Source organism: Carcharhinus amblyrhynchos, chromosome 1, assembly GCF_965287045.1.
Source record: "Carcharhinus amblyrhynchos chromosome 1, sCarAmb.v2.hapA, whole genome shotgun sequence".
Taxonomy (NCBI): Eukaryota; Metazoa; Chordata; class Chondrichthyes; order Carcharhiniformes; family Carcharhinidae; genus Carcharhinus; species Carcharhinus amblyrhynchos.
In genome coordinates, this window is record NC_137324.1 from 130,402,635 (window position 1) to 130,429,122 (window position 26,488).

At 42.3% G+C, this 26,488-nt stretch overlaps 1 protein-coding gene across 2 annotated transcripts in view; it reads right to left on the reverse strand.

The window, feature by feature from the left end:
* The window catches only part of mnd1 (meiotic nuclear divisions 1 homolog (S. cerevisiae)), a 38,375-nt gene that overhangs the window by 2,322 nt on the left and 9,565 nt on the right, over positions 1-26,488 (reverse strand). The window contains exons 4-6 of one of the 2 annotated variants that reach the window (XM_080199462.1): positions 18,637-18,785; positions 15,810-15,884; positions 14,767-15,208 (exon numbers count right to left, since the gene is read on the reverse strand). In XM_080199462.1, the coding sequence (XP_080055588.1) occupies positions 15,137-15,208; positions 15,810-15,884; positions 18,637-18,785 (296 nt within the window). In that variant the 3' untranslated portion in view covers positions 14,767-15,136. Of the gene's footprint in view, positions 1-14,766; positions 15,209-15,809; positions 15,885-18,636; positions 18,786-26,488 lie in introns of those variants that run through there. The other variant, XM_080199453.1, reaches the window with a different exon arrangement.

Sequence of the window (26,488 nt, forward strand, 5' to 3'; positions counted from 1 at the left end):
AGTGGAAACTCTGGAAAATTACCCATCAACAGTCACTTTGAGGTGGTGTCAATTAATCTCCTGTTAAACAATCATCACAAAATAATTGTGTTTTTTTAATACAAAGTTTAAAATTAGGTACAGAAATACAAATAGGTACAAAATGGCTGTCAAAAAACATATTAAAAACAATAAAACTACATTGTGATTAACTGTGTAAAAATGCAAGTGATTTAAGACCAAGATACGCATGAAGTTATTGCTGTTGAATGCACTGCAAATTATTGGCTACGCTGAAATATTTGATACGTATTTTACTTAGTGGAAATAAAATTAAACAATTGCCTTTTAATCTCTAGTAGATGATCCTAGCATTTATAAAGTCACTAGTTAAAGGAAAATCAGGATTGAGAGAGGGTTTATCTTACTATAACTAACATAGGCATTTAACATAAAAAAAATGATTAGCAACATGCAAGGAACTAAATGATAAAATGATTTTTTTTGTAATATGGGTAAATTGCTCAGTTTGGATAAAGAACGGTTATAAAATCAAACTATATGTAGCACCCATTCTGACTGTTAGATTGCTATTTATAGAAGCAACATGGAAGAAATTCTCAGTGGGATATAATCGTTATTAACATTCTCACAATAAAATAACTGTTTTGGATTAGGAACCTATAGAAGCATTACTAATCTAATTCTCCAACTACACGTTGAATATGAGAATAAATAATTTACATTAGATTTTTTGCTGGGCAGTATAGCATTTTTATGTTAGGAACAGGATAATGCATTCTGTGATAGAATACAGGTTATAAAGTGATCTTATCTAAAAGAAAATCACAAGCAAAAGTATAGAAAATCAACAAAAAGATCTTTCTCTCTCACCTTGAGAGAGATTGGTGGCACAGTGGTTAGCACTGCTGCCTAACAGTGCCAGGGATCCAGGTTTGATTCCCAGCTTGGGTGACTGTGTGGAGTTTGCACATTCTCCCCATGTCTACTTGGATTTCCTCCGGGTGCTCCGGTTTCCCCCCTCAGTCCAAAGATGTGCAGGTTAAGTGGATTGGCCACACTAAATTGCCCCTTAGTGGCAGGGGGACTAGCTCGAGTAAATGCATGGGATTATGGGGATAGGGCCTGGTTGGGAGTATGGTCAGTGCAGACATGATTGGCTGAATGGCCTCCTTCTGCACTGGAGGGATTCTATGAATTCTACCTACCTAATACCTCACAGTGGCTCCTGTTACACTTGTCCCCAAAAAATACATTTGTTATTGACTTCAAATGAGAGAATCAACAATACACCCAAGTGGATGCACTGGCAATATTACAAATATAGGTCCACTTTCAATATTTTCTGGGGTTCTATTGGCAATCTCTACAAGAGTTGACTCACGTTCCCTTTTATCTACTTGTGGTATTTCATCGGCGGCTGGAGCCTCCCACTTATTCTACACCTCTCATGTCTCTTCACAGTGCCAGATTAGAGTCAAGCTCAACAGGGTCTTCTTTCCTTGCTGATTCTGCCAAGCCCGAGATGGTGTAATGCAGTATTTCAATAATAACCCTCAAAACTTGAACTAGATATCTTTATAATTTGCCCATCATCATCTTCAATCTCTTTGAAGGCAAGTGCAATACATACTAAGTGAGGTGAATCTTGCATTGAATCATATGGCTGCTTTCTTTCACAGTAAGTGAACATACAGTTTGCTATAATTCAGCTGATATTAATGTTAGACTAGTCAGATCCCAGTGTGAAACCTGGCTTGATAAATCCTTTATAACTTTTTTAATAAATCAAATTCATAAGTGTTTGCTGAGGAGCTTTGACACAGAATAAAACAAATTTATTAAAATAAATTTATTAGAATAAAACAAATTTATTAAACAAAAAAAAACCATTTTACATCAGACAAATAATTTGGAAAGATCACAATATGAACAAAATAAACAGTTCAAATATTCACTATTCCTTTATCCCAGCTACATCAGGTTAGCATTGCTACCTCACAGCACCAGGGACCTGGGTTCGATTCCTAGCATGGGTATTGGTTATTGCAGAGTCTGCACATTCTCCCCATGTCTGTGTGGGTTTTGTCTGGGTGCTCAAGTTTCCTCCCACAGTCCGAAAGATGTGATGCTTAGGTGCTAAGTTCTCCCTCGGTGTAGCCGAACAGGTGCTGGAGTGTGGCAACTAGGGGATTTTCATAGCAATTTCATTGCAGTGTCAATGTAAGCCTATTTGTGACACTAATAAATAAATACATCTTCAGAGACACATACAAATTCAGAAAAATAAAACAATTTACCATATCTACCTTGTACTGTAATATTCAGGATAACTATGTGGTGCAAGTGAACAGTGGTCTAACACACCACACAGATGTGACAAAAGCAAATTTCTCAACAACCCACCTGGATACTTGTCACACCATGAGCTAATTGGTCTCACTGAGACACTGTTTCTCACAAGGATTTCCAATCTCAAGATTTGAAGAATTCACTTTGGAGTTTTCCTCAAATGTCACTCCCACTCAGACAGTTTCAAAAAGAACTATCTCCAGGGCTTCTATCTTGCCTTCTAAGAATCCTTTCCTCTGGATCTCAGAGTACATTTGTCCTTCATCTTCAAAGCAAACTTTTGGATATTCTACTGTGCCAAACAGAACACCATTGCTCTAAAAGGATAGCATCAAGTCACCAACCTTCTGCTGCCCTTTTGAATCCTCTGGGCTTCTCTCAAGCTTGTTTTGGTTCAAATCAGCTCCTGCAAGCTCTTTCGTTCACTTCTGAGTATTTTTCTCTGCCCTATCATTTATCTTGAGACAGTGGGGTTGATCTCTGCTCTCTGTCTTTGTCCCTGCTTGGGACTTTTTTCTGGGACCATTTTCCCCGTATCTGTGTGTGTTTCCTCTGGGTGTTCCAATTTCCTCCCACAGTCCAAAAATGTGCAGGTTAGCTTGATTGATCATGCTAAATTGTTCCTTAGTGTCAGGGGAAATAGCAGTTTAAATATGTGAGGTTAAGGGGATAGGTCCTGGGTTAGATTGTTGTCACTGCAGGCTTGATGGGCTGAATAGCTTCCTTCAGCACTGCCGGGATTCTACGATTAAGAATGTAAAAATATAAACACTTCCCTGGATCAATGGACCATCTTACTGAAGTTAAAAATGGTGGAGGTGATTGTCAATTCCAATTGAAACAGATAGTGGTCTTTGCGCGTTCATTTAAGTGCTGACCTCTAGTTGAAAGACTGAGAAAGTGCTGCATTATCAGAAGTGCTGCACCTCGGTGAAGTCAAACCGAGACTCCATATACCCTCACAGGTGCATGCAAAAGATTCCATTATTTCAAAGATCAGGAGTTTTATTCTCTGTGCTCTAGCCAATACGTATCCTTCAAAATCCACAAAATACATGATCCGGTTATCAATTTGCTGTTTGTAGGAACTTGCTGTTCACAAATTTGCTGCCATGTTTCCTACACTGCAACAATTTCTATATTTCATAAGTCCTTCACAGGCTGTAAAACATACTTTGGGATGTCCTCATAGAATCATAGAAACCCTACAGCACAGAAAGAGGCCATTCGGCCCATCAAGTATGCACCAATCACAATCCTACCCAGGCCCTACCCCCATATCCCTACATATTTACCCACTAATCTCTCTAACCTACACATCACAAGACACTAAGGGCAATTTTAGCATGGCCAACCAACCTACCCTGTACATCTTTGGACTGTGGGAGGAAACCGGAACACCTGGAGGAAACCCACGCAGACACAAGGAGTATGTGCAAACTCCACACAGACAGTGACCCAAGCCGGGAATTGAACCCGGGTCCCTAGAGCTGTGAAGCAGCAGTGCCAACCATTGTGCTACCGTGCCGTCCTGTGGTAGTATAAATGCAAGTCTATTTTTAACAAAACCAGCCAGCTCCCATGTTAAGTCAGCTAGCAAATTGGGCTAAAAGCAAATTACTGCAGATGCTGGACTCTGAAACAAAAAGAAAAAATGCTGGAAAATCTCAGCAGGTCTGGCAGCTTCTGTAAGGAGAGAAAAGAGCTGATGTTTGAAATCCAGATGACCCTTTGTCAAAGTAGATTGGGCTATTAGTGGATTACAGCTCAATTCTTTCCTGCTCCTCATCACTGTAGAGAAATAAAAGTCCATTTTTCATGGCTATTTTTTAAACCCTCATATGAGCCACCTTATCCATTTGTATCTGAATTGGGATCCCGCAAGTGGCATAGAATTCCAATTTCCACAATAATGCATCCACCCACTAAAAACAGATCGGTGGGGGGTTGTTGCTTGTGTATTTATAGACTTTCTGGAAATGGCACCAAATATACCTTGGCAATCAACGGATGTGTTAAGTATTATGCTTGGTGCAATTTTCAACCACCAGCTGTCTGCCTTTTAGGCATAGTCTGCTATCACTTGAACATCTCCCTTAATGCCTTTTGACTTTCTTCCAGAGTTTCTGGCCTTTCCACATCAGAAAACTCCAATGGTTTATCTTTTCACAATTTTCATTTGTCAATTTGCAGGTCTTTGTGCAACTCATTTCTACCCCATCAGAAGTTGACGTCTGGTTCCTGAATACTCTCAGGAGTTGGCTAAAAGTGCTGTTGATCAAATCTGCAACCACATAAACTCTTCAAAACTAGCATAATGCAAAGCTCAATAGGAAGGAACAGTTCATCATCTCACAGTACAAATAATTTTTGAAATCTCTTCAGAGGAGTAACATTTGATATCTGGATATATCTTTTATGAATGTTTGTGACTGACAGCCTTCCTTTTCAAGCCCATGCAACAGACTTAGATTTAAAAACACCATTGAAAAAGAACCTTTTTCACAAATTTTGTGTGGAAAAAGGAACAAAAAAAATCCACAAAAATAAGAAAAAAAATAGCATTTATAAAACACCTCTCACACCTTTCAATCGCTCCAACATGTTTTACAGCTAATGAACTAAAATATTGTTGCGATGCACAGCATCTTTCAAACAGGTGTAGGAGGTTCAACTTAATTTGATCCTACAAGATTTTTCCATAAATTGTGAAGAGTTTTAAAACACAGATTTTCTTAGCCTTTTTGAAACCTGTGACTTATTCTGCAGTGCCAGGAGCTCACTGGTACCTCATCACAGCGAACATGCCTAATGCATACCCTCAGGCATCACAGCTGAGTTTGATATGTTCCTAACTAACAGCCAGCTACACAATTCCCAGGAAGTAACCTCAGTGATTAAAAAGCTGCCTTTGGTTGATTTTCCCCTTTATTAGCTATAGTCATACAATACATGCTACAGTCAGCAGCAGTGCTCCCAAAACCACCATGTAACTAAAAATGGCCAACTCAGCAACTGTACAAGTTACATAAGAATTTTTTCAATTTAAAAATTCCATGTAGATTAGAAGGTTATTGCCTCATCGCTGATCTAGTAAACCAGAAGCTTGGATTGATGATCGAGCAAGAAGTTCAAATCCCAACAGACTTAACACTGTTCATACTGCTCTCCCATAAGAATTTTCCAGGCCAGCAATGAGGATTTTCATTACAATTGAAACCAAGACTGAGATTTTTTAAAAATTAATTTATAGAATGGTCCTGGCAAGGCCAACATTTATGGCACACCTCTTTACATCCTAGTGAAAAAGTCCCAATGCAAAGCTAACAACAGAACAATCTCACTCAGATGCCAGGTGTTGCTGTCCAATTTCCATCTAAATGACAGCAACCTCTGTCATTTCCCTTATTTCTACCGCAAAGTCCAGCCCAATAAGAGTACACGCAGAAACCGCCCAAAATACTTCATAGTTAAGATCATCAAAGCTTTTGTGAAATATGCAATCTTTCATGCTATAAACTATAGCAACCAAGTCAAAGAAATTGTGGATAATGCAGTTTTCAAGAAGTATTCAATGTTTTGATTTATTCAACATATGTTTTTCTGAATGATCATTCAGAACTCATTTCATAGAATCCCTACAGCGCAGTAAAGGTCATTCAGCCCATCAAGCCTGCAATGACAACAATCCCACCCAGCCCGCAACCCACATATTTACCCTGCTAATCTCTCTGGCACAAAGAAGCAATTTAGCATGGCCAAATCAACCAAACCTGCACATCTTTGGACTGTGGGAGGAAACCAGAACACCTAGAGGAAACCCATTCAGACATGGGGAGAACATGCAAACTCCACACAAACCGCGACCCAAGACCGGAATTGTGCCTGGTGCTGTGAGGCAGCAGCACTGACCATTGTGCCACCACCGTTTTCAATATATTGTCAGCAGCTTTTCTTTAGTAACACATTAGCCAGCTTCTTCAGTTTTTATTCGGACACTTTTTACATTTAGCATTGACTTGTTAAATTTTCAACAAAATTGTGATGTTATGGGATGTAAACATATCACACTTTAGAGGAAATATGTGCTGCTGCCCATTAATCAACAGGATCATATTTCTGTAGACCATTATGTTATGGGGTAATAGGGCGTACAGTGAAATCTGAAGTCCTTTAATACCTTAGCTTCCCTTTAAATGACAATTTATGATCCAAAATACATCTTCAGATTGGTTTTATTAAGTAGTACTTGAGAGATATGTCAGCATAAATTGGCAATGGGCTCAATTAAATCTGCTCTATTCTAGTCAAGTTATTGCTGCCCCATTATTTCTGCTTTATTATTCCACCTGGCAATAAACTTTTTTTTCCCCACACAGTAGCATCTTTTCCCAATAAAATGGATTTTCACTGAATCAAACATCAGTAAGCAAGTTGAACTGAATTAATAGCTACATGGATAGCAAGATTAGTCCTGATATTTGTCTTGGATACTGGTTTTCTGAAAGTTTAACAGACAGGTATTTTTCTGCCTTCCATATTTTTCAAATCCAAATAGAAACAAATTACATTCATACAGCATCTTCAATGTACTTTATTTGTTGATCAGATCCAAGCAGTAGTAGGAAAGGAATTATACAGCAGAGGAAGAGGTCAAAAATAGGTTTAAAGAAAACTTTTGAACAATGTAACCAGGCAGGTTTCTTTTCAAGGAAGGTTTGAGCGTGCAAAAGCATGTTGTTATTATACACCATGTTTTGTAAAGATATCTTACTAGGTCTTCTCCATGACAATAATTGATCTGACATTAGTTCAAGTCTTGCACTACATGATTCTTCTCAATACTCATATGGCAGCAAGATGGGAAATATTCCTCCAGGAATAATAAGAACTTGCATTTAGAAGGTGCCTTTCATTTGGTAAACCACCCCAGGACACTTCAAAAAAACTGTTAACAAAACCTGATACTGAACCACAAAACAATGTTAGGGTAGGTGACCAAAAATTTGATCAAAGAGGTAGACTTTCAAATGGAGGATCTTAAAGAGCAGAAAGGCAGCATGGTGGAGAGGCTTAGGGAGGGAATTCCAGAGCATATGGAATGAAGACTGCTGACGATGAAGAGATCAAAAATAAGTCATTAAAATTGGAGGCAAGGAGAGCTCTATGATGGTTCCAGGACTGGAGGAGATTACAAAGGGAAGGAGACCTGAGGCTACAGAGGGATTTGGAAACAAGAATGCTAATTTTAAAGTCAAGGTGTTACTGGGAGCGCATGCAGGTTAACAAGTATGAGAGTGATGAGCAAATAAAGGCTCATGTTCAAAACAATAATCAAGAGATTTCTAGATACTAAAGGCATCAAAGGATGTGGAGACACAGGAAAATGGCATTGAGGTCAACAATCAGCCATCATATAGCTGAGTGGCAGAGCAGGCTCATGGGGTTGAATTGTTTACTCCTGCTCCAATGTTCTTAAATTAGAGGAGTGCAGATATCTTGGAGCTGTGGAGCTGAAGGAAATTACAGAAATAAAAAGGGGCAAGGCCATGAAGGCATTTGAAAAGAAGAATGAGTATTTTTTTTAAAATATGGAAGTAACGCTTAACTCGAAACCAGTGTAGGTCAGCAAGCAGAGGTAAACAGGTCCTGAAATGCCGGAAGATTGGAAAACAGCTAATGTTACGCCGTTGTTTAAGAAGGGTGCCAGGCAAAAGGCAGGGAATTATAGGCCGGTTAGTTTAACGTCTGTTGTAGGTAAAATGTTAGAATCCGTCATCAAGGAGGAAATAGCGAGGCATCTTGAGAGAAAGTGCTTGATAGAGCAGACGCAGCACGGTTTCGTTAAAGGGAAGTCGTGTCTGACAAATTTACTGGAGTTCTATGAGGATGTGTCTAGGGCGGTGGATAGAGGAGAGCCGGTAGATGTGGTCTTTCTTGATTTTCAGAAGGCGTTTGACAAGGTACCTCACAAGAGGTTATTGCAGAAGGTCAGGGGACATGGAGTTGGGGGTAGGGTGTTAGCGTGGATAGAGGATTGGTTGTCAAATAGGAGGCAGAGAGTGGGGGTCAATGGGTGCTATTCGGATTGGCGGATGGTGACTAGTGGAGTGCCTCAGGGGTCGGTGCTGGGGCCTCAGCTATTTACCATTTATATAGATGATCTGGAGGAGGGAACCGAGTGTATGGTGTCGAAATTTGCTGATGACACCAAGATTGGTGGAACAGCAAATTGCGTGGAGGGTGTGGAGAATCTGCAGAAGGATCTAGATAGGCTGGGCGAATGGGTCAGGAAATGGCAAATGGAATTTAATGTTGGCAAGTGCGAGGTGGTCCACTTTGGTAGGAATAATGGTAGGAAGGGTTATTACTTAAGTGGCGAAAAACTGCAGCAGGCGACGGTGCAGAGGGACCTCGGGGTCCTTGTGCATGAGTCACAAAAGCCCAGCTTGCAGGTGCAGCAGGTGGTCAGGAAGGCAAATAGGATGCTGGCCTTCATAACGAGGGGGATTGAATATAAAAGTAGGGAGGTCTTGCTGTGGCTGTATAGGGCATTGGTGAGGCCGCAGCTGGAGTACTGTGTGCAGTTTTGGGCGCCGTACTTACGCAAGGATATTTTGGCCTTGGAGGGAGTGCAGAGGAGGTTTACTAGGCTGATGCCGGAGTTGAGGGGGTTGAGCTATGAGGAGAGGCTGAATAAATTAGGCTTGTACTCGTTAGAGTTTAGAAGAATGAGGGGAGATCTCATTGAGACGTATAAGCTGATGAATGGGATGGATAGGATAGAGGTGGAGAGACTCTTCCCGCTCAGAAAGGATAGTAGGACTAGGGGGCACAGCCTCAAGATAAAGCTTGTGGGGGGGGGTGGTGGTTTAGAACGGAGTTGAGGAGGAACTTCTTCACTCAAAGGGTGGTGAATCTCTGGAATTCTCTGCCCGTTGAAGTGGTGGAGGCTGCCTCGCTAAATATTTTTAAGACGCGGGTTGATGAACATAAGAACATTAGAAATAGGAGCAGGAGTAGGCCATCCAGCCCTTCGAGCCTGCCCCGCCATTCAATAAGATCATGGCTGATCTGTCGCTGCTCAGTTCCACTTTCCCGCCCTCTCCCCATAACCCTTAATCCCCTCTCCTATCAAAAACCCATCAACCCGCGTCTTAAAAATATTTAGCGAGGCAGCCTCCACCACTTCAACGGGCAGAGAATTCCAGAGATTCACCACCCTTTGAGTGAAGAAGTTCCTCCTCAACTCCGTTCTAAACCACCCCCCCCCCCACAAGCTTTATCTTGAGGCTGTGCCCCCTAGTCCTACTGTCCTTTCTGTGCGGGAAGAGCCTCTCCACCTTTATCCTATCCATCCCATTCATCATCTTATACGTCTCAATGAGATCTCCCCTCATTCTTCTAAACTCTAACGAGTACAAGCCTAGTTTATTCAGCCTCTCCTCAGCTCAACCCCCTCAACTCCGGTATCAGCCTAGTAAACCTCCTCTGCACTCCCTCCAAGGCCAAAATATCCTTGCGTAAGTGCGGCGCCCAAAACTGCACACAGTACTCCAGCTGCGGCCTCACCAATGCCCTATACAGCTGCAGCAAGACCTCCCTACTTTTATATTCAATCCCCCTCGCTATGAAGGCCAGCATCCCATTCGCCTTCCTGACCACCTGCTGCACCTGCAAGCTGGGTTTTTGCGACTCATGCACAAGGACCCCGACGTCCCTCTGCACCGTCGCCTGTTGCAGTTTTTCGCCCCGTAAGTAATAGTCCTTCCTACCATTCTTCCTACCAAAGTGGACCACCTCACACTTGCCAACATTAAATTCCATTTGCCATTTCCTGGCCCATTCGCCCAGCCTATCTAGATCCTTCTGCAGACTCTCCACACCCTCCGCACAATTTGCCGTTCCCCCTATCTTGGTGTCATCAGCAAATTTCGACACTCTACACTCGGTTCCCTCCTCCAGATCATCTATATAAATGGTAAAAAGCTGAGGCCCCAGCACCGACCCTTGGGGCACTCCACTAGTCACCATCCGCCAATCCGAATAGCACCCGTTGACCCCCACTCTCTGCCTCCTATTTGACAACCAATCCTCTATCCACGCTAACACCCTACCCCCAACTCCATGTCCCTCGACCTTCTGCAATAACCTCTTGTGAGGCACTTTGTCAAACGCCTTCTGAAAATCTAGAAAGACCACATCCACCGGCTCTCCTCTATCCACCGCCCTAGACACATCCTCATAGAACTCCAGTAAATTTGTCAGACACGACTTCCCTTTAATGAAACCGTGCTGCGTCTGCTCTATCAAGCAATTCCCTTCAAGATGCCTCGCAATTTCCTCCTTAATGACAGATTCTAACATTTTACCTACCACAGACGTTAAACTAACCGGCCTATAATTCCCCGCCTTTTGCCTGGCACCCTTCTTAAACAACGGCGTAACATTAGCCGTTTTCCAATCATCCGGCACTTCCCCGGAATCCAGCGACGTTTGGAAAATAACCACCAAAGCATCCACTATCACCTCTGCCATTTCTTTCAGAACCCTCGGATGCATTCCATCCGGTCCTGGGGACTTGTCCACAATCAGCCCCTCCAGTCTGTCGAGCACCGCCTCTCTAGTAACAGTAATGTCATTAAGACCCTCCACAGTCCTACCACCTTTCCATCGCTAACACCCGGCAAATTATTCACGTCCTCCTCCGTGAAGACAGAAACAAAAAAGTTATTCAATACCTTAGCCATATCCCCATCCCCTACCACTAGGTCCCCTTTCTCATCCTCTAAAGGACCAACATTCACCCTAGCCAGCCTCTTCCTTTTTATATATTTATAAAAACTCTTGCTATCCTTTTTTATATTAAGCGCTAGCCCAGCTTCATAGTTTCTCCTACCCTTCTTTATCAACTTCTTTGTCAATCTTTGTTGACATTTAAACTTCTCCCAATCCTCTTCTCGCCCACTACTCTTAGCTACTCTAAATTCCTCCGCTTTTAGTTTAACACTTTCCTTCACCTCCTTCGTTATCCACGGCTTATTACTTCTCCTCCTACTATCCTTTTTGACCATCGGAATAAATTTCCGCTGAGCACCAAGAAAGATCTCCTTAAAGATCCTCCACTGCTCCTCAACAGACCCTCCCTCCAACGCGCTCCCCCAGTCCACATTCGCCAATTCTTCTCTCATCCTACCGTACTCCCCTCTATTCAAACAAAGGACGCGTGTCCGGGAACCCACTTTCTCCTCCTCCATCTGCACCAGAAACTCCACCATACAATGATCACTCTCCCCAAGAGGATCCTTCACCACAAGGTCCCTAATTCTACCTGCCTCATTACATAGCACCAGATCCAAGATAGCTCGCTCCCTCGTCGGCTCCAACACACACTGTTCGAGGAAACTATCCCGGCAGCGTTCCAAGAACTCTTCCTCGAGCCCCCCGCGTCCAACATGGGTCGACCAATCAATATGCAGATTGAAATCCCCCATAACTACGGCCGTCCCATTCCTGCACGCCGCACTTATTTGCGCGTTAACAGCCCGCCCCACCTCCAGATCATTATTCGGGGGCCTACAGACGACACCCACCAGCGTCTTCCTCCCTTTGCTGTTCCTAATCTCCACCCACAACGATTCCACCCTCTGCTCCTTGGCTCCAATATCATCCCTTGCTACCACCGTGATGCTATCCTTAATCAGCAGAGCTACGCCCCCCCCCTTTTCCTTCCTGCCTATCCTTCCTAAACACTTGATAGCCCTGTACATTCAGCTCCCAGTCCCTGTCACCCTGCAGCCACGTCTCTGTAATGGCCACCAGATCGTATCCATTTGTGTCGATCTGCGCCACCAGCTCATCCACTTTATTCCGAATGCTTCGTGCATTCAGATAAAGTGCTTTCATCCCAGCCTTCACCTGGACCCTATTTGCCGCAACGCCATCAACTATACTCACGCCCACTACTCCCTCTATTATTGGGACATCCTCGGCCTCTTCCCTTACATGTACCCTCTCCTTAACTTTAGACCTTGTACCATCACCTACCCTCGCACCCCCCCCCCCCAATTAGTTTAAAGCCTGTCTACAGTCCTCTTTACTCGATTCGCCAGCACTCTGGTCCCAGCACGGTTCAGACCAACCCCATCCCGCCCGAACAGGTCCCACCTACCCCAATGCTGGTGCCAATGCCCCATAAATTCAAACCCATTCCTCCCACACCAATCCCTGAGCCACCCATTCACTTCCTTAATCCTGTCAACCCTATGCCCGTCTGCACACGGTTCAGGCAGTAGCCCAGAGATGACCACCTTGTCGGTTCTACTTTTTAATTCCATTCCCAGCTTTTCATACTCCCTCCCCAGATCCTCAGTCTGCATTTTGCTTACGTCGCCGGCACCCACATGTACCACAACGACCGGATTCTCACCCTCCCACTCCAGGTTCCTCTGCAGCCCAGCTGCGACATCCCGTACCCGAGCACCAGGCAGACAACACACCCTTCTGTGCACTTTGTCATTGTGACAAAGGACGGTGTCAATACCTTTCACCCCACTATCCCCAATCACTACTATGTTCCTTTTCTCCCTCTCTTTGCCTATGTCCTGCTGCAGCACTGTACCGTGTGCAGTTTGCTCACCAACCTCACCTGCCTCGTTCTTGTCCAGCCTGGAAGCAAGAACCTCAAACCTGTTATGCAGATTAAGAGGCTGAGGCCTCCGCTCCTCACCCCCCTTCCTCCTCCCAGCAGCCCCCTCTTGTCCTTGACCCTTAGAGTTAGCCAGTCTAGGGGGGGTGGATGTCACTTGCACCCCATTGACAATGGCACCCTCTCTCCCCCTGATGAGCCTCAGCGTCTGTAGCTCAGAGGCCAGCTCATTTACCCTGAGCTGGAGCTCCTCCAGCAACCTGCACTTACTACAGACATGGTCACTGGGATGAACCCTGGGGTCCACCAGTTCCCACATCATACAGAAACCACACATCACATGCCCCTCCATTATTCACTGTAGTAGTTTTGAAAAAAATTTTTTTTTTTTGTTTTTCAAACGAACTCACCTGGCCTTTTTTCCTTCAAGCCCTTTTTGATATTAAGCCCTAGTAGCTCACTCTGCTTCCCAATCACTCCGCTGCCCGCTCAGACGCTGCCTGCTGTCTACACCAGGCCTCCTTTTAAACCTGGCGCTGATTTAAAGTTTTTTTGATGGGTTTTTGATGAGAGGGGATTAAGGGTTATGGGGAGAGGGCGGGAATGTGGAACTGAGCCACGACAGATCAGCCATGATCTCATTGAATGGTGGGGCAGGCTCGAAGGGCTAGATGGCCTGCTCCTGCTCCTCTTTCTTATGTTCTTATGTTAATTCTGGTTTCTGACCACAGATGATTCCTGGCCTGCTGAGTACTTACAACATCTTCTGTTTTAATTTTAGATTTACAGCATCTGCAGTGTTTTCTTTCTGCACTAGAATTGACAAACTAATTTGGCTCAGTTATTAACAAAAAACAACTTACTGTAAAAGCTGAGGCTGCTTCTTTGAGCTACAGATTGCCAATAAAATTCAAGAACTTAGTGAACTAAGTGGACTACACTGTAACTTAAAATTCAACCAAACCATACTTGTTTACCTGCCAATTAATTACTTGTTTCAGCATGCTTGCAGATCTTGCAGCTTCCTAGTGACATGCCACAAAGTTCTTGAAAATAACATTTTGCAATCATTTAATGAACATGTTACGATATGTCAGGGAAGTGAGACATATAAAAATTAAGATTTAACCAGAATCCAAATGATAAAAGTAAATTTCAGCAACATAGCATATTCCAGCAAATATGGTATTACAATTTCATTGTATTATCCAATAATTAGAACATACAACACAGAACATAGAAAAACTACAGCACAAACAGGCCCTTTGGCCCACAAATTGCGCTAATCATATCCATTCCTACTAGGCTTACCTATAACCCTCAATCCTATTAAGTCACATGTACTCATCCAGAAGTCTCTTAAAAGACCCTATTGAATTTGCCTCCACCACCACCGATGGCAGCTGATTCCTCTCACCCACCACCCTCTCAGTGAAAAACTTACTCCTGACATCTCCTCTGTACCTACTCCCCAGCACCTTAAATCTGTGTCCTCTCGTAGCAACCATTTCAGCCCTGGGAAAAAGCCTCTCAGAATCCACCGCTCTATACATCTCAACATCTTATACGCTTCTATCAGGTCACCTCTCATCCTTTGTCTCTCCAAGGAGAAAAGACCAAACTCCCTCAACCTATCCTCATAAAGCATGCCACCCAATCCAGGCAACATCCTTGTAAATCTCCTCTGCACCCTTTCAATAGCTTCCATATCCCTCTTGTAATAAGGCAATCAGAACTAAGCACAGTACTCCAAGTGGGGTCTGACTAAGGTCTTATAAAGCTGCAGCATTATCTCCCGACTCCTAAACTCAATCCCTCAATTGATGAAGGCCAGTACACCATATGTCTTCTTAACCACATCCTCTACCTGTGATGCCGATTTAAGAATCCTATGGACCCGGACCCCAAGGTCCTTCTGATCCTCTACACTGCTAAGAGTCTTACCCTTGATATTATACTCCTTCATCCCATTTGACCTGCCAAAATGGACCACTACATATTTAATCCACTACTTTTTAGTTGTTATCCTTGGTAAGTTGAAGGTCTCCAATGGCTACATGAATACAACATTGCCCACATATTTAAGAAAACACAATTAATTTTGTACTTGGGAGGAATTGAAAAAAAAATCTTCACTTAATTTTCTCCATCAGTAATGCCAGAAATATTGTACGTCATGCTGATCTTTGTCAAACACGTTTGCTGTATCTGTGGGGACCACACAGTAAATTAGAGTTAACGAACATTGTTGATTGGCTTTGCTGGGATACAAAATGTTTGCTTGTATTTGAAATGTTACACACCCTACTACTACTAGTCACTCCATGCATATGTTGGGCAAGCAGAATATCTTGAGTAGCCATAGAAACTCATACTGTTTATTTGACAGGCAAGCTAATATAATCTATTCTTGATGAAATCCATTTAAACGTGAGGATCAGAGGGATTTTGGTATGTATGTACACCAGTCCCTTACGGTAGCAGAACAGGTGAATAAAAAGGTTAAAAAGACGTATGGTATTCCTGCCATTATTAGCTGAAGCATGAGATTAAGAACAGGGAGGTTATACTGTAACTATGTAAAGTGGCGATTGGGCCATAGCTAGAAAATTGTGTGCAATTCTGGGAGCCACGTTATAGGAGGATGTGAAAGCTTGTCATAATAATGCCAAACTATAGGTTCTCAAATAAAAATTCAAGTAGTTTTTAATTGCTCAAAATGAGATTATCCAATTAAGAAAAAAAAACACATTTTACCAATCATCATTTTTGCCTAGGTAGACCCAAGTTTCAACATAAGATTTCTTACTGTATTCTGGCGCCCCACTTTGGCTTTCTCAACTCTTTGCTGTAAACTTTGTTTCCTTTGGGTTCCTTCAATGAGCTGCAAAGGGAAAAGGGGAAATAAAATTCAAAAAGCAAATTTAGAAAGCAGTATGATTAGAATTTAAGATTCATCAGCTTTATAGTTTAAATTTATTTATTCGCGTCACAAGCAGGCTTACATTCATACTGTAATGAAGTTACTGTGAAAACCTCCTAGTTGCCACACTCTGGCACTCATTCGGGTACACTGAGGGAAAATTTAGCATGGCCAATGCACTTAATCTGCACGTTTTTGGGACTGTGGGAGGAAACCCATGCAGAGTCGGGGATAATGGGCAAACGCCACAAAGACAGTGACCCAAGCCAGGAATGAAACCCGGGTCCCTGGTGTTGTGAGGCAGCAGTGCTAACCACTAAGCCACTCTGGATATAAACAACTGCTTGCATTTATATGATGCCTTGAATTTCAAAGGCATGATCAGACAAAATGGAATCTGTGCCAAAGGGGATTATTCTAAAGGAACACAGACTTGAGTGAATCTGACACACAAGTGGGCCGAATGGCCTCTTTCTGCACTGTAGGGTTCTATGATTCTATAAACGCTTGATTGTGCTAACACTGGGCATTATCATGCATCTGTCAAAACCATTCATTACGCTATCCTTATTACTTTCAAAATAGATTACAGTATTGAATGGAGGAAGCTAGAATAATATTGAATGATTCCTTGTACTCGATGTCAATTTCTACATCAAATTTAGGCTGTCATTGCATTGCAACTGTACCATCAGTGCAAAGCGAAACTATTCCATATCACACTGAAGTTGTTACTTTTTTTTTTACTAATTATGGTTTTATATGCAGAACAAGTTAAAAATGTTTTATATTACTAATTTTATTCTAGATATTATATTCATCTTAGCAAATTACTGTTGTCCCTTAAAAAAAGCACAGAATAGAAATTCACTAAGCAAGTATCTAGTGTGTACTTTATTAACGGCCTGTACATCAATAAACCAATCATAATTCATTTACATTCAGGTTAGAAAAAGAAACAGAATTACATCTAATTTTAAAAACATAATATTAATAGGTCCACAATCACACATATCATGCCGTAACAAGACGCTAGGCCTTTACAACAGTAGTTTTGCTCTACCCACTAAGAGATTTTTAAATTCACCACATTCATTGGTTTCTACTCCTTGTCTCAGCCAAGCATTCCAGCACCACAGCTAAGAATACAGCCTGAATGCACACTGCACCAATACATCCTCATTCATTAAATTCATTTTAAAGAACACATATCACCACTTTAATGGTGCTTAATCAGAGAAATGAGTCTTCCAACATTTATCAGGGATTATATAAAATATTGCTAAATGCTAATTCTTAAAAGGCAGAGAGGAATGTATTCAAACTGCAGGACTGCTTAAAACATAGTTTTTTAAAAAATAATTTCATCTTAAACCAAAATGACAGTATTAGAAAATAATATTTTTGTGCACTGCTCTTTAAAGCAGGTTTTATTGTTCTCAGTGTTGATGTACGTCAATTTGTCGCCACTGGGTGTCTCCAATTAGAATCCATCACCATATGACACCTAGTGGTGGAAATTCTATCACTGAACTGCAGCATCTTTTCAGCCAGAAGTTACAAGAAATTTTCAAACACACCCAATACGTTCCCAAGCAGGTAGGAATATTGTCCCCAGCCAACAGGCCATAAATAATGGTCTGCAGTGACATCTAAAGTGGGAAAACTTAAAGTCTCAAGTCTCAGACAATTGATTAGCTAGAAACGCACCTGGATTAGCTGTATAAATATCGTGGCTACTAGAGCAGGTCAGACACTAGGAATCCTGCAGCGAGTAACTCACCTCCTGACTCCCCAAAGCCTGTCCATAATCTGCAAATCACATTTCAGGAGTGTAACCATGGAATACTTTCCTCATGCCTGGATGGTGCAGCTCTAACAACAGTCAAAGAGCTTCACACCACCCAAGACAAAACAGCTTGTGACATTCCTTTAACAAATATTCGTTCCCTTCATCACCGATGGACTGTAGCAGCAGTGTTTACCATATACAAGATGCATTGCGGGAACTCACCAAGGCCCCTTAGACAGCACCTTCCAAACTCATGACTACCACCATCTAGAGGGACAAGGACAGCAGACGCATGCGGACATTACCATCTGCAAGTTCCCCATCAAACAACTCAGTTTCCTGATTTGGGAATATAGCACTGTTCCTTCACTGTTGCTGAGTCAAAATCCTAGAACTCCCTCCATAACAGCACTGTGGGTGCACTTACACCATATGTACTGCAGTGCTTCAAGTTAGGTAGGTAGGTCACCCCCACCTTCTCAAAGGGAATTAGGGAATGTTGGTCTATCCAGTAAAGCTACATCCAATGAATGGTCAAATTTGCAATTTTTAAATTCAATGTATTGAGTTTCAAGGTAAAACCAAAAGGATCAAGTTTTATGGGACTGGGAAAAAAAGAAAATAATACACCAATCCAAACGTTTAAGATAAAATCAAGCTGGATGAGACTGAACATCCTTTCCTGGCTCCTACAATTTTCTATAATATGTATTTCTAAAATGGTATCACTACACATGGGCAAGCTGTTGAAAAACAGGCAAGCAAATGAAAGATCAGTTGTTAGTAACTGTTCTGACAAAGGTTTGCTCATTCAATTGCAAATAATCATTTTAATTAAATGTTCATTTTAGATTCAATACAGATGACAAGTATTCCTTTAAACCCAAATCCTTTGGTCGTCTCAGACACTACAACATTTACCTGACTCTCCAATTGCTCCAGTTTCCTTTTTCTGACATGAAGAGCTTTACTTGGAAATGCCCAGAAGTAATTAGAAGTTCCAATTCGATCAGTGTCCACCATTCCATCATCAACTAGACTCTGCAATACTTCCTTCACTGACATGGAGGCTAAAACAATAAAAACATATCAGCACTTTGCACTTGCCCCTCATAGCAAACCAACTGAAAATTATTCAAATTAGTGCAAGACAGAAAGGTTTTGGCTGCATGACAAGAGTTTCACCAGCCCATCTAAAACTACAGGTAACTAGAAACAAAAGCTTACTGTGTTTCATTGACTATCACTAATTGTTGTGACAAGGTTGGTTCAACACTTGTGCTAGGGTGGCTGAGAATATGATTAATTTATGGTATCGTGCTGTTGAACTTTTGAAGTTAGGTTGCTTTCCTGTGGAGTTGCACAGCTAAGTTCTGATACATGGAAGAAGCATACATCGCTTTCCCTTTGAGGGACCAATTATTGTCTATAGCGTCAGCCTTGGCTCAGTGGTGGCACACTGGTCTCTGACTCAAGGTAAAGAGTTCAATGCCTCTACTTTCTCAGAAGACTAAGGAAATTTGGTATGTCCACTATGACTCTCACCAACTTTTGCAGTGCTACCATAGAAAGCATTATTTCTGATTGTATCACAGCTTGGTATGGATCCTGCTCTGCCCAAGACCACAAGAAACTACAAAGGGTTACGAACAAGTCCAGTCCATCGCTCAAACCAGCCTCCCACCCACTGACACTGTCTACACTTCCCGCTGCCTCAGAAAAGCAGCCAACATAATTAAAGACACCATGCATCCTGGACATACTCTCTTCCACCTTAGTCCATTGGGGAAAAAAAAACACAAAAGTCTGAGGACATGTACCAACCAACTCAAGACCAGCTTCTTCCCTGCTGCCATCAGATTTTTGAATGGACCTACCTCACATTAACTAATCTTTCTCTTCACCCTAGCGATGACTATAATACTACACTCTGCACCCTTTCCTTTCCTTCTCTATGAATGGTATGCTTTGTCTGCATAGTGTGCAATAAACAATACTTTTCACTATATATCAATACAATTATAAATCAAATCAAAAAAGCCCCAGTGGAACTTAACCTAAGTCGACATGCTTTCAAAGGTTCTGTCTTTTGAATGAGCCCTGTCTGCCGATGCAAGATCTTGTGGTGCTGTTCAAAGCAAGAATTCTTCATGAGTCCTTATCCAAAAACCAGACCAATAGTAAGCCATTGCAGTTTGCTATGTGAAAATTAGCTGTGTGCTAATTGGTTGCTATACTTCTTTATATTATAACTACATTTCAAAAGTACTGTGAAACACTGCAATGTCCTGATGACAAGAAAGAATCTTTTAAAACACTTCCTTTCTTATGGTTATATTAATGAAAAATGAGCCAGCTGGAGTTAGTGTATAGAACCCTTCACAGGTTCTATGAAGGGTTCATAGCCACAAAGCACTTTACTGTGGTTTTGCAACAAACACAACAGCCATCACATTCAGCAAGGTCCTACAAAATAACAATAACATAAATGGCCTGACAATTTGTTTTTGGAAAGGCCTAAATGTTTACATAATAATGTTTACACTAATTTGCAATAATCATGGGGATTTTAACATAGACTGGAAAAATCAGATGGGCAAAGGTAGCCAACATGAGGAGTTCATTGAATATTTTTGAGATAGTTTTTTATAACACATTCTGCAGCCAACCAGAAAGCATACTATACTAAACCTGGAATTGTAGAATTAATTGATGACCTCGTAGTGAAGGCAGTGATCATAATATGATTAATGTGTACACTCAGTTTGAAGGACAGAAGAGTGGGTCTAAGACTAGTATTTTAAACTTAAATAAGGTCAATTACAAGGGCATGAAAGCAGAGCTAGCTAAAATGAACCGGCAAAGTAGGTTAAGGGATAGGTCAATAGAGATGCAGTGGCAGACATCTAAGGAAATATTTCAGAATACACAGTTCAGATATATCCCAATGACAAAGACAAATTCCAAAAGGAGGACCCATTATCTGTCGTTAGTTAAAAGTGTCAAACTCAAAGAAAAGCATATAATTGTGCAAAGATCAGTGGCAGGTCAAATGATTAGACAGAATATAAAAACAACAAAGAATAATAAAAAGATTGATAAAGATGGAAAAATTAAAGTACAAGGCAAAGCTAGCTAGAAATTTTAAGAGCTTCTATACATACTTACAAAAAAACTAACAAATTAAAGTGAGCACTGGTCCTACAGAAAATGAGCTTGGAGAATTAATAAAGGAAATTAAGGAGTTGGCACATGACCTGAATAGGTATTTTGCATCAGTCTTTATTAATATAGGTGATACAAGTAACATCCCAGAAATAGCTGTACATTAGGAAATGGAAGGGAACAAGGAACAAGAAAATTACAATCACCAAGGAAGTAATACTGAGCAAATTGTTGGAACTGTGGACTATCAGGTCCCCAGGTCCTGATGGACTTCATTCTATGGTCTTAAAAGTAGTAATTAGCAAAATAGTTGATGTGTTAGTTTTCATTTTCAAAAGTTTCTTAAATTTGGGGAAAGTCCCATTAGGTTGCGAAACAGCAAATATAACTCCTTTTATTCAAAAAGGGAGACAGACAGAAAGCAGGAAACTATAGGCCAAAATTAGCCTAACAGCTGGCACAGGGAAAATGTTAGAAGCTATTATTAAAACAGTTATAGCAGGGCAGTTGGAAAAATTCAAAGTAATTATGGTTTTGTGAATGGAAAATCATGTTTAACCAATTTATTGACGTTCTTTGAAGAAGTAATGTGCTATGGATAAGAGAACTGGTGGATGTATTGGACAAGATTTTGAGAATACATTCAATAAAGAGCTACATCAAAGGTTGCTGCAGAAAATGAAAGTTCATAGTGTAGACGGTAACAGATTGCCACATACAGAAGATTGGCAAGTTAACGCAAAGCAGAAAGTAGGCATAAACTGGTCATTTTCATGTTGGCAAGATGTAATGAATGGGGTGTGACAGTGATCAGCGCTGGGGCTTCAACATTTTACAATTCATATAAATGACTTGAATAAAGGGATCGAACATGCAGTTGCTAACTTTGATTACACCAAAGGGATGTAGGAAAGTTATGAAGAGAACATCACATGACTAAAAATGGATAAAGATACTTCAAAAAATCTGGCAAATAGTGTATAATGTGGAAAAATGTGAAATTGTCCATTTTGGCCAGAAGAATAGAAAATAAGCATATTATCTAAACGGTGAGAGATTGCAGAGTTGTGAGATGCAGAGGGAGTTGGATGCCCTAATGCATGAATTGCAAATGGTTGATATGCAGGAACAGCAAGTAATTAGAAAAGCTAATAGAATGTTATTGTTTATTACAAGAGAAATTGAATATAAAAGTAGAGAGTATATGTTCAGTTATACTTTTCTTCTTCTTTGGCAATCACAATCGAGGATGATTTGTTTCCTCTCCAGGGAGGTGGGTTCTGCAGTGGCTGAATAATCCAACCTTGGAGCCGCAGACTTTGCCACAGGTTGAGGAGGATTCTCGCGATAACCTTTCCCACGTCGGAGAGTAGAGAAATCCCTCTGTAATCTCCGTAGTTTGTCTTCTTTCTTGGAGACAGCTCACAATTAAGGGGTCTCTGAAATCTCCTGACATGCTCTCTTCCTTCCAGACATGGAATTTTAATACTTCAACAGGCATTCCATCTGCGCCAGAGGTCTTTTTTTTTAGCTTTCGGATGACTATTTCGTCCTTAGTGCAAGCTGGCTTTGCATTGAGGTGGTGCCCGATAGCGCGTTGCAGGGTGGTGTTGAAAGCACTTGCACTGAAGACTGCATCTTGGTTGAGGAGGTCCTTGAAGTGCTCTTGCTCTTTGATGAGCGCCTCCCTGTTTTTGGCTCTCGGGGGGTGGGTCCCTAGGTACTTAGAACATAGAACATTACAGCGTAGTACAGGCCCTCGATGTTGCGCCGTCCAGTGGAACCAATCTAATGACCCTCTAACCTAAACTATTCCAATGTTATTCATATGCCTATCCACAGACCATTTGAACACCCTTAAAGTTGGCGAGTCCACAACTGCTGCAGGCAGGGCATTCCACGACCTTACTACCCTGAGTAAAGAACCTACCTCTGACATCCATCCTATAATTACCACCCCTTAATTTAAAGCTATGTCCCCTCGTGTTAGCCATCACCATCCGAGGTAAAAGGCTCTCACTGTCCACCCTATCCAATCCTTTGGTCATCTTGTATGCCTTAATCAGGTCACCTCGTAACCTTCTTCTCTCCAATGAAAATAACCTCAAGTCCCTCAGCCTTTCCTCATAAGACCTTCCCACCATACCAGGCAACATCCTGGTAAACCTCCTCTGCACCCTTTCCAATGCCTCCACATCTTTCTTATAATGCGGCGACCAGAACTGTACACAATACTCCAAGTGCGGCCGCACCAGAGTTTTGTACAGTTGTAACATGACCTCACGGCTTCGAAATTCAATCCCTCTACCAATAAAAGCTAACACACCGTACGCCTTCTTAACAACCTTATCAACCTGGGTGCCAACTTTCAGGGAGCAACACACGTACCCCGAGATCTCTCTGCTCGTCAACACTACTAAGAGTCCTTCCATTAGCCCTATATTCTGTACTCCTGTTATTCTTACCAAAGTAAATCACCTCACACTTTTCCGTATTAAACTCCATCTGCCACCTCTCGGCCCAGCTCTGCAGCTTATCTATGTCCCTCAGCAAACTGTAACATCCATCCTCACTGTCTACAACTCCTCCGACTTTGGTGTCATCAGCAAATTTACTAATCCATCCTTCTACACCCTCCTCTAGGTCAGTTATAAAAATGACAAACAGCAGTGGCCCCAAAACAGATCCCTGAGGTACACTTGTAACTGAACTCCAGGTTGAATATTTCCCATCAACTACCACCCTCTGTCTTCTATCAGCTAGCCAATTCCTGATCCAAACTGCTAAATCACCCTCAATCCCATGCATCTGCATTTTTTGCAATAGCCTACCATGGGGAACCTTATCAAACGCTTTGCTAAAATCCATATACACCATGTCAACTGCCTTACCCTTATCCACCTCTTTGGTCACCTTTTCAAAAAACTCAATAAGGTTTGTGAGGCACGACCTACCCTTCACAAAACCGTGTTGACTATCCCTAATCAATTTATTTCCCTCTAGATGATTATAAATCCTATCCCTTATAATTCTTTCCAAAACTTTGCCCACAACAGAAGTCTACAATTCCTAGGATGGTCTCTACTCCCCTTCTTGAACAAGGGGACAAAATTTGCTATCCTCCAGTCTTCTGGCACTATAACCTGAAGCCAATGACGACATGAAGATCAAAGCCAAAGGCTCTGCAATCTCCTCCCTAACCTCCCAGAGAATCCTAGGGTAAATCCCATCCGGCCCAGGGGACTTATTTATTTTCACACTCTCAAGAATTGCCAACACCTCCTCCTTATGTACCTCAATCCTGTCTAGTCAACTACCTGGTATCACAGTATTCTCCTCGACTACACTGACTTTTTCCTGTGTGAATACTGTCGAAAAATACTCATTCAGTGCCTCTCCTATCTCTTCAGGCTCCACGCACAACTTCCCACTGCTGTCTCTGACTGGCCCTAATCTTGCCCGAACCAATCTTTTATTCTTGACATACCTGTAGAAAGCTTTAGGATTTTCCTTGATCCTATCCGCCAAAGTCTTCTCATGTCCTCTTCTAGCTCTTCTTAACTCTCTCTTTAGCTCCTTCCTGGCTAATTTATAACTCTCCAGTGCCCTAACTGAGCCTTCACGTCTCATCTTTACATAAGCCTCCTTCTTCCTCTTCATCAGAGATTCAACTTCCTTAGTACACCACGGTTCCCTCGCTCGACCACTTCCTCCCTGCCTAACAGGTATATATTTATCAAGGACTCGCAGTAGCTGCTCCTTGAATAAGCTCCACATTTCAGATGTTCCCAGCCCCTGCAATTTCCTACTCCACCCTATGTATCCTAAATCTCACCCGATAGCCTCATAATTACCTTTCCCCCAGCTATAACTTCTGCCCTTTGGTACATGCCTATCCCTTTCCATCACTAAGGTAAACGTAACCGAATTGTGGTCACTATCACCAAAGTGCTCACCTACCTTCAAGTCTAACACCGGGTCTGGTTCATTACCCAGTACCAAATCCAATGTAGCCTCACCTCTTGTTGGCCTATCTACATACTGTGTCATGAAACCTTCCTGCACACACTGGACAAAAACTGACCCCTCTAACATGCTTGAACTATAGCTTTTACAATCGATATTTGTAAAGTTAAAGTCCCCCATAACAACTACCCTGTTACTTTCGCACCTATCCAGGATCATCTTTGCAATCCTTTCCTCTACATCTCTGGAACTTTTTGGAGGCCTACAAAAAACTCCCAACAGTGTAATCTCTCCTTTCCTGTTTCTAATCTCAGCCCATACTACCTCAATAGACAGGTCCACATCAAACGTCCTTTCTGCCACCGTAATACTGTCCTTGACTAACAATGCCACGCCTCCCCCTCTTCTACCACCTTCTCTGCTCTGACTGAAACATCTGAACCCCGGAACCTGCAACAACCATTCCTGTCCCTGCTCTATCCATATCTCTGTAATGGCCACAACATCGAAGTCCCAGGCACCAATCCAGGCTGCAAGTTCGTCCACCTTATTGCGTATGCTCCTCGCATTAAAGTATACGCACTTCAAACCACCCTCCCGCCTGCCAATACACTGCTGTGACCTAGAAACCTTATCCATGACCTCCCTGTTCTCATCCTCCTGTACACTGGAGCTACAGTTCAGGTTCCCATCCCTCCTCAGAATCAGTTTAAATCCCCCTGAATAGCATTGGCAAATTTTTCCCCCAAGATATTAGTTCCCCTCTGGTTCAGGTGCAGACCATCCCTCTTGTAGAGGTCCCACCTATCCCAGAATGAGCCCCAGTTGTCCAAGTATCTGAACCCTTCCCTCCTGCACCATCCCTTTAGCCACGAGTTCAAATGTTCTCTCTCTCTATTCTTCTCCATGCTGTCCCGCGGCACAGGTAACAAACCAGAGATAACCACTCTGTTTGTTTTAGCCCTAAGCTTCCACCCTAACTCTCTGAATTTCTGTTTTATATCCCCATTCCTTTTCCTACCTACGTCATCGGTGCCTACATGAACCACAACTTGGGGCTGGTTCCCCTCCCCCTTAAGGATCTCAAACACTCGCTCAGAGATATCATGGACCCTGGCACCTGGGAGGCAACTACCAACCGCGAGTCTCGCTCTTTCCCACAAACTCTCCTATCTATCCCCTTAACTATGGAATCCCCAATCACCAATCCTGTTCTTTTCTTCCCCCTTCCCACCTGAGCATCAGGGACAGGCTCTACCCCTGAGACCTGTACTCCATGGCTTACCCCAGTTGAGTCTTCCTCCCCAACAACATCCAAAACAGATTACTTACTTTGGAGAGGAACAGCCTCAGGGGATCGCTGCTCTGACTGCTTCTTACCCCTTCTAGCAGTCACCCATGCATCACTTTTAGGAGTAACTATTCCCCTGTAACTTGTGTCGATAGCTGCCTCTGCTTCCCAAATAATTCTTAGTTCCTCCAGTTCCAGCTCCAGGTCCCTAACACGGTTCTCAAGGAGCTGCAAACGGATGCACCTCCTGCAGGTGTGATCAGCTGGGACACTGTCCCCCACCTCAAACATCCCACAGGAGGAACACCGCACTGCCTGCACTGCCATCTCTATTACTTCCCTTACCAAAGA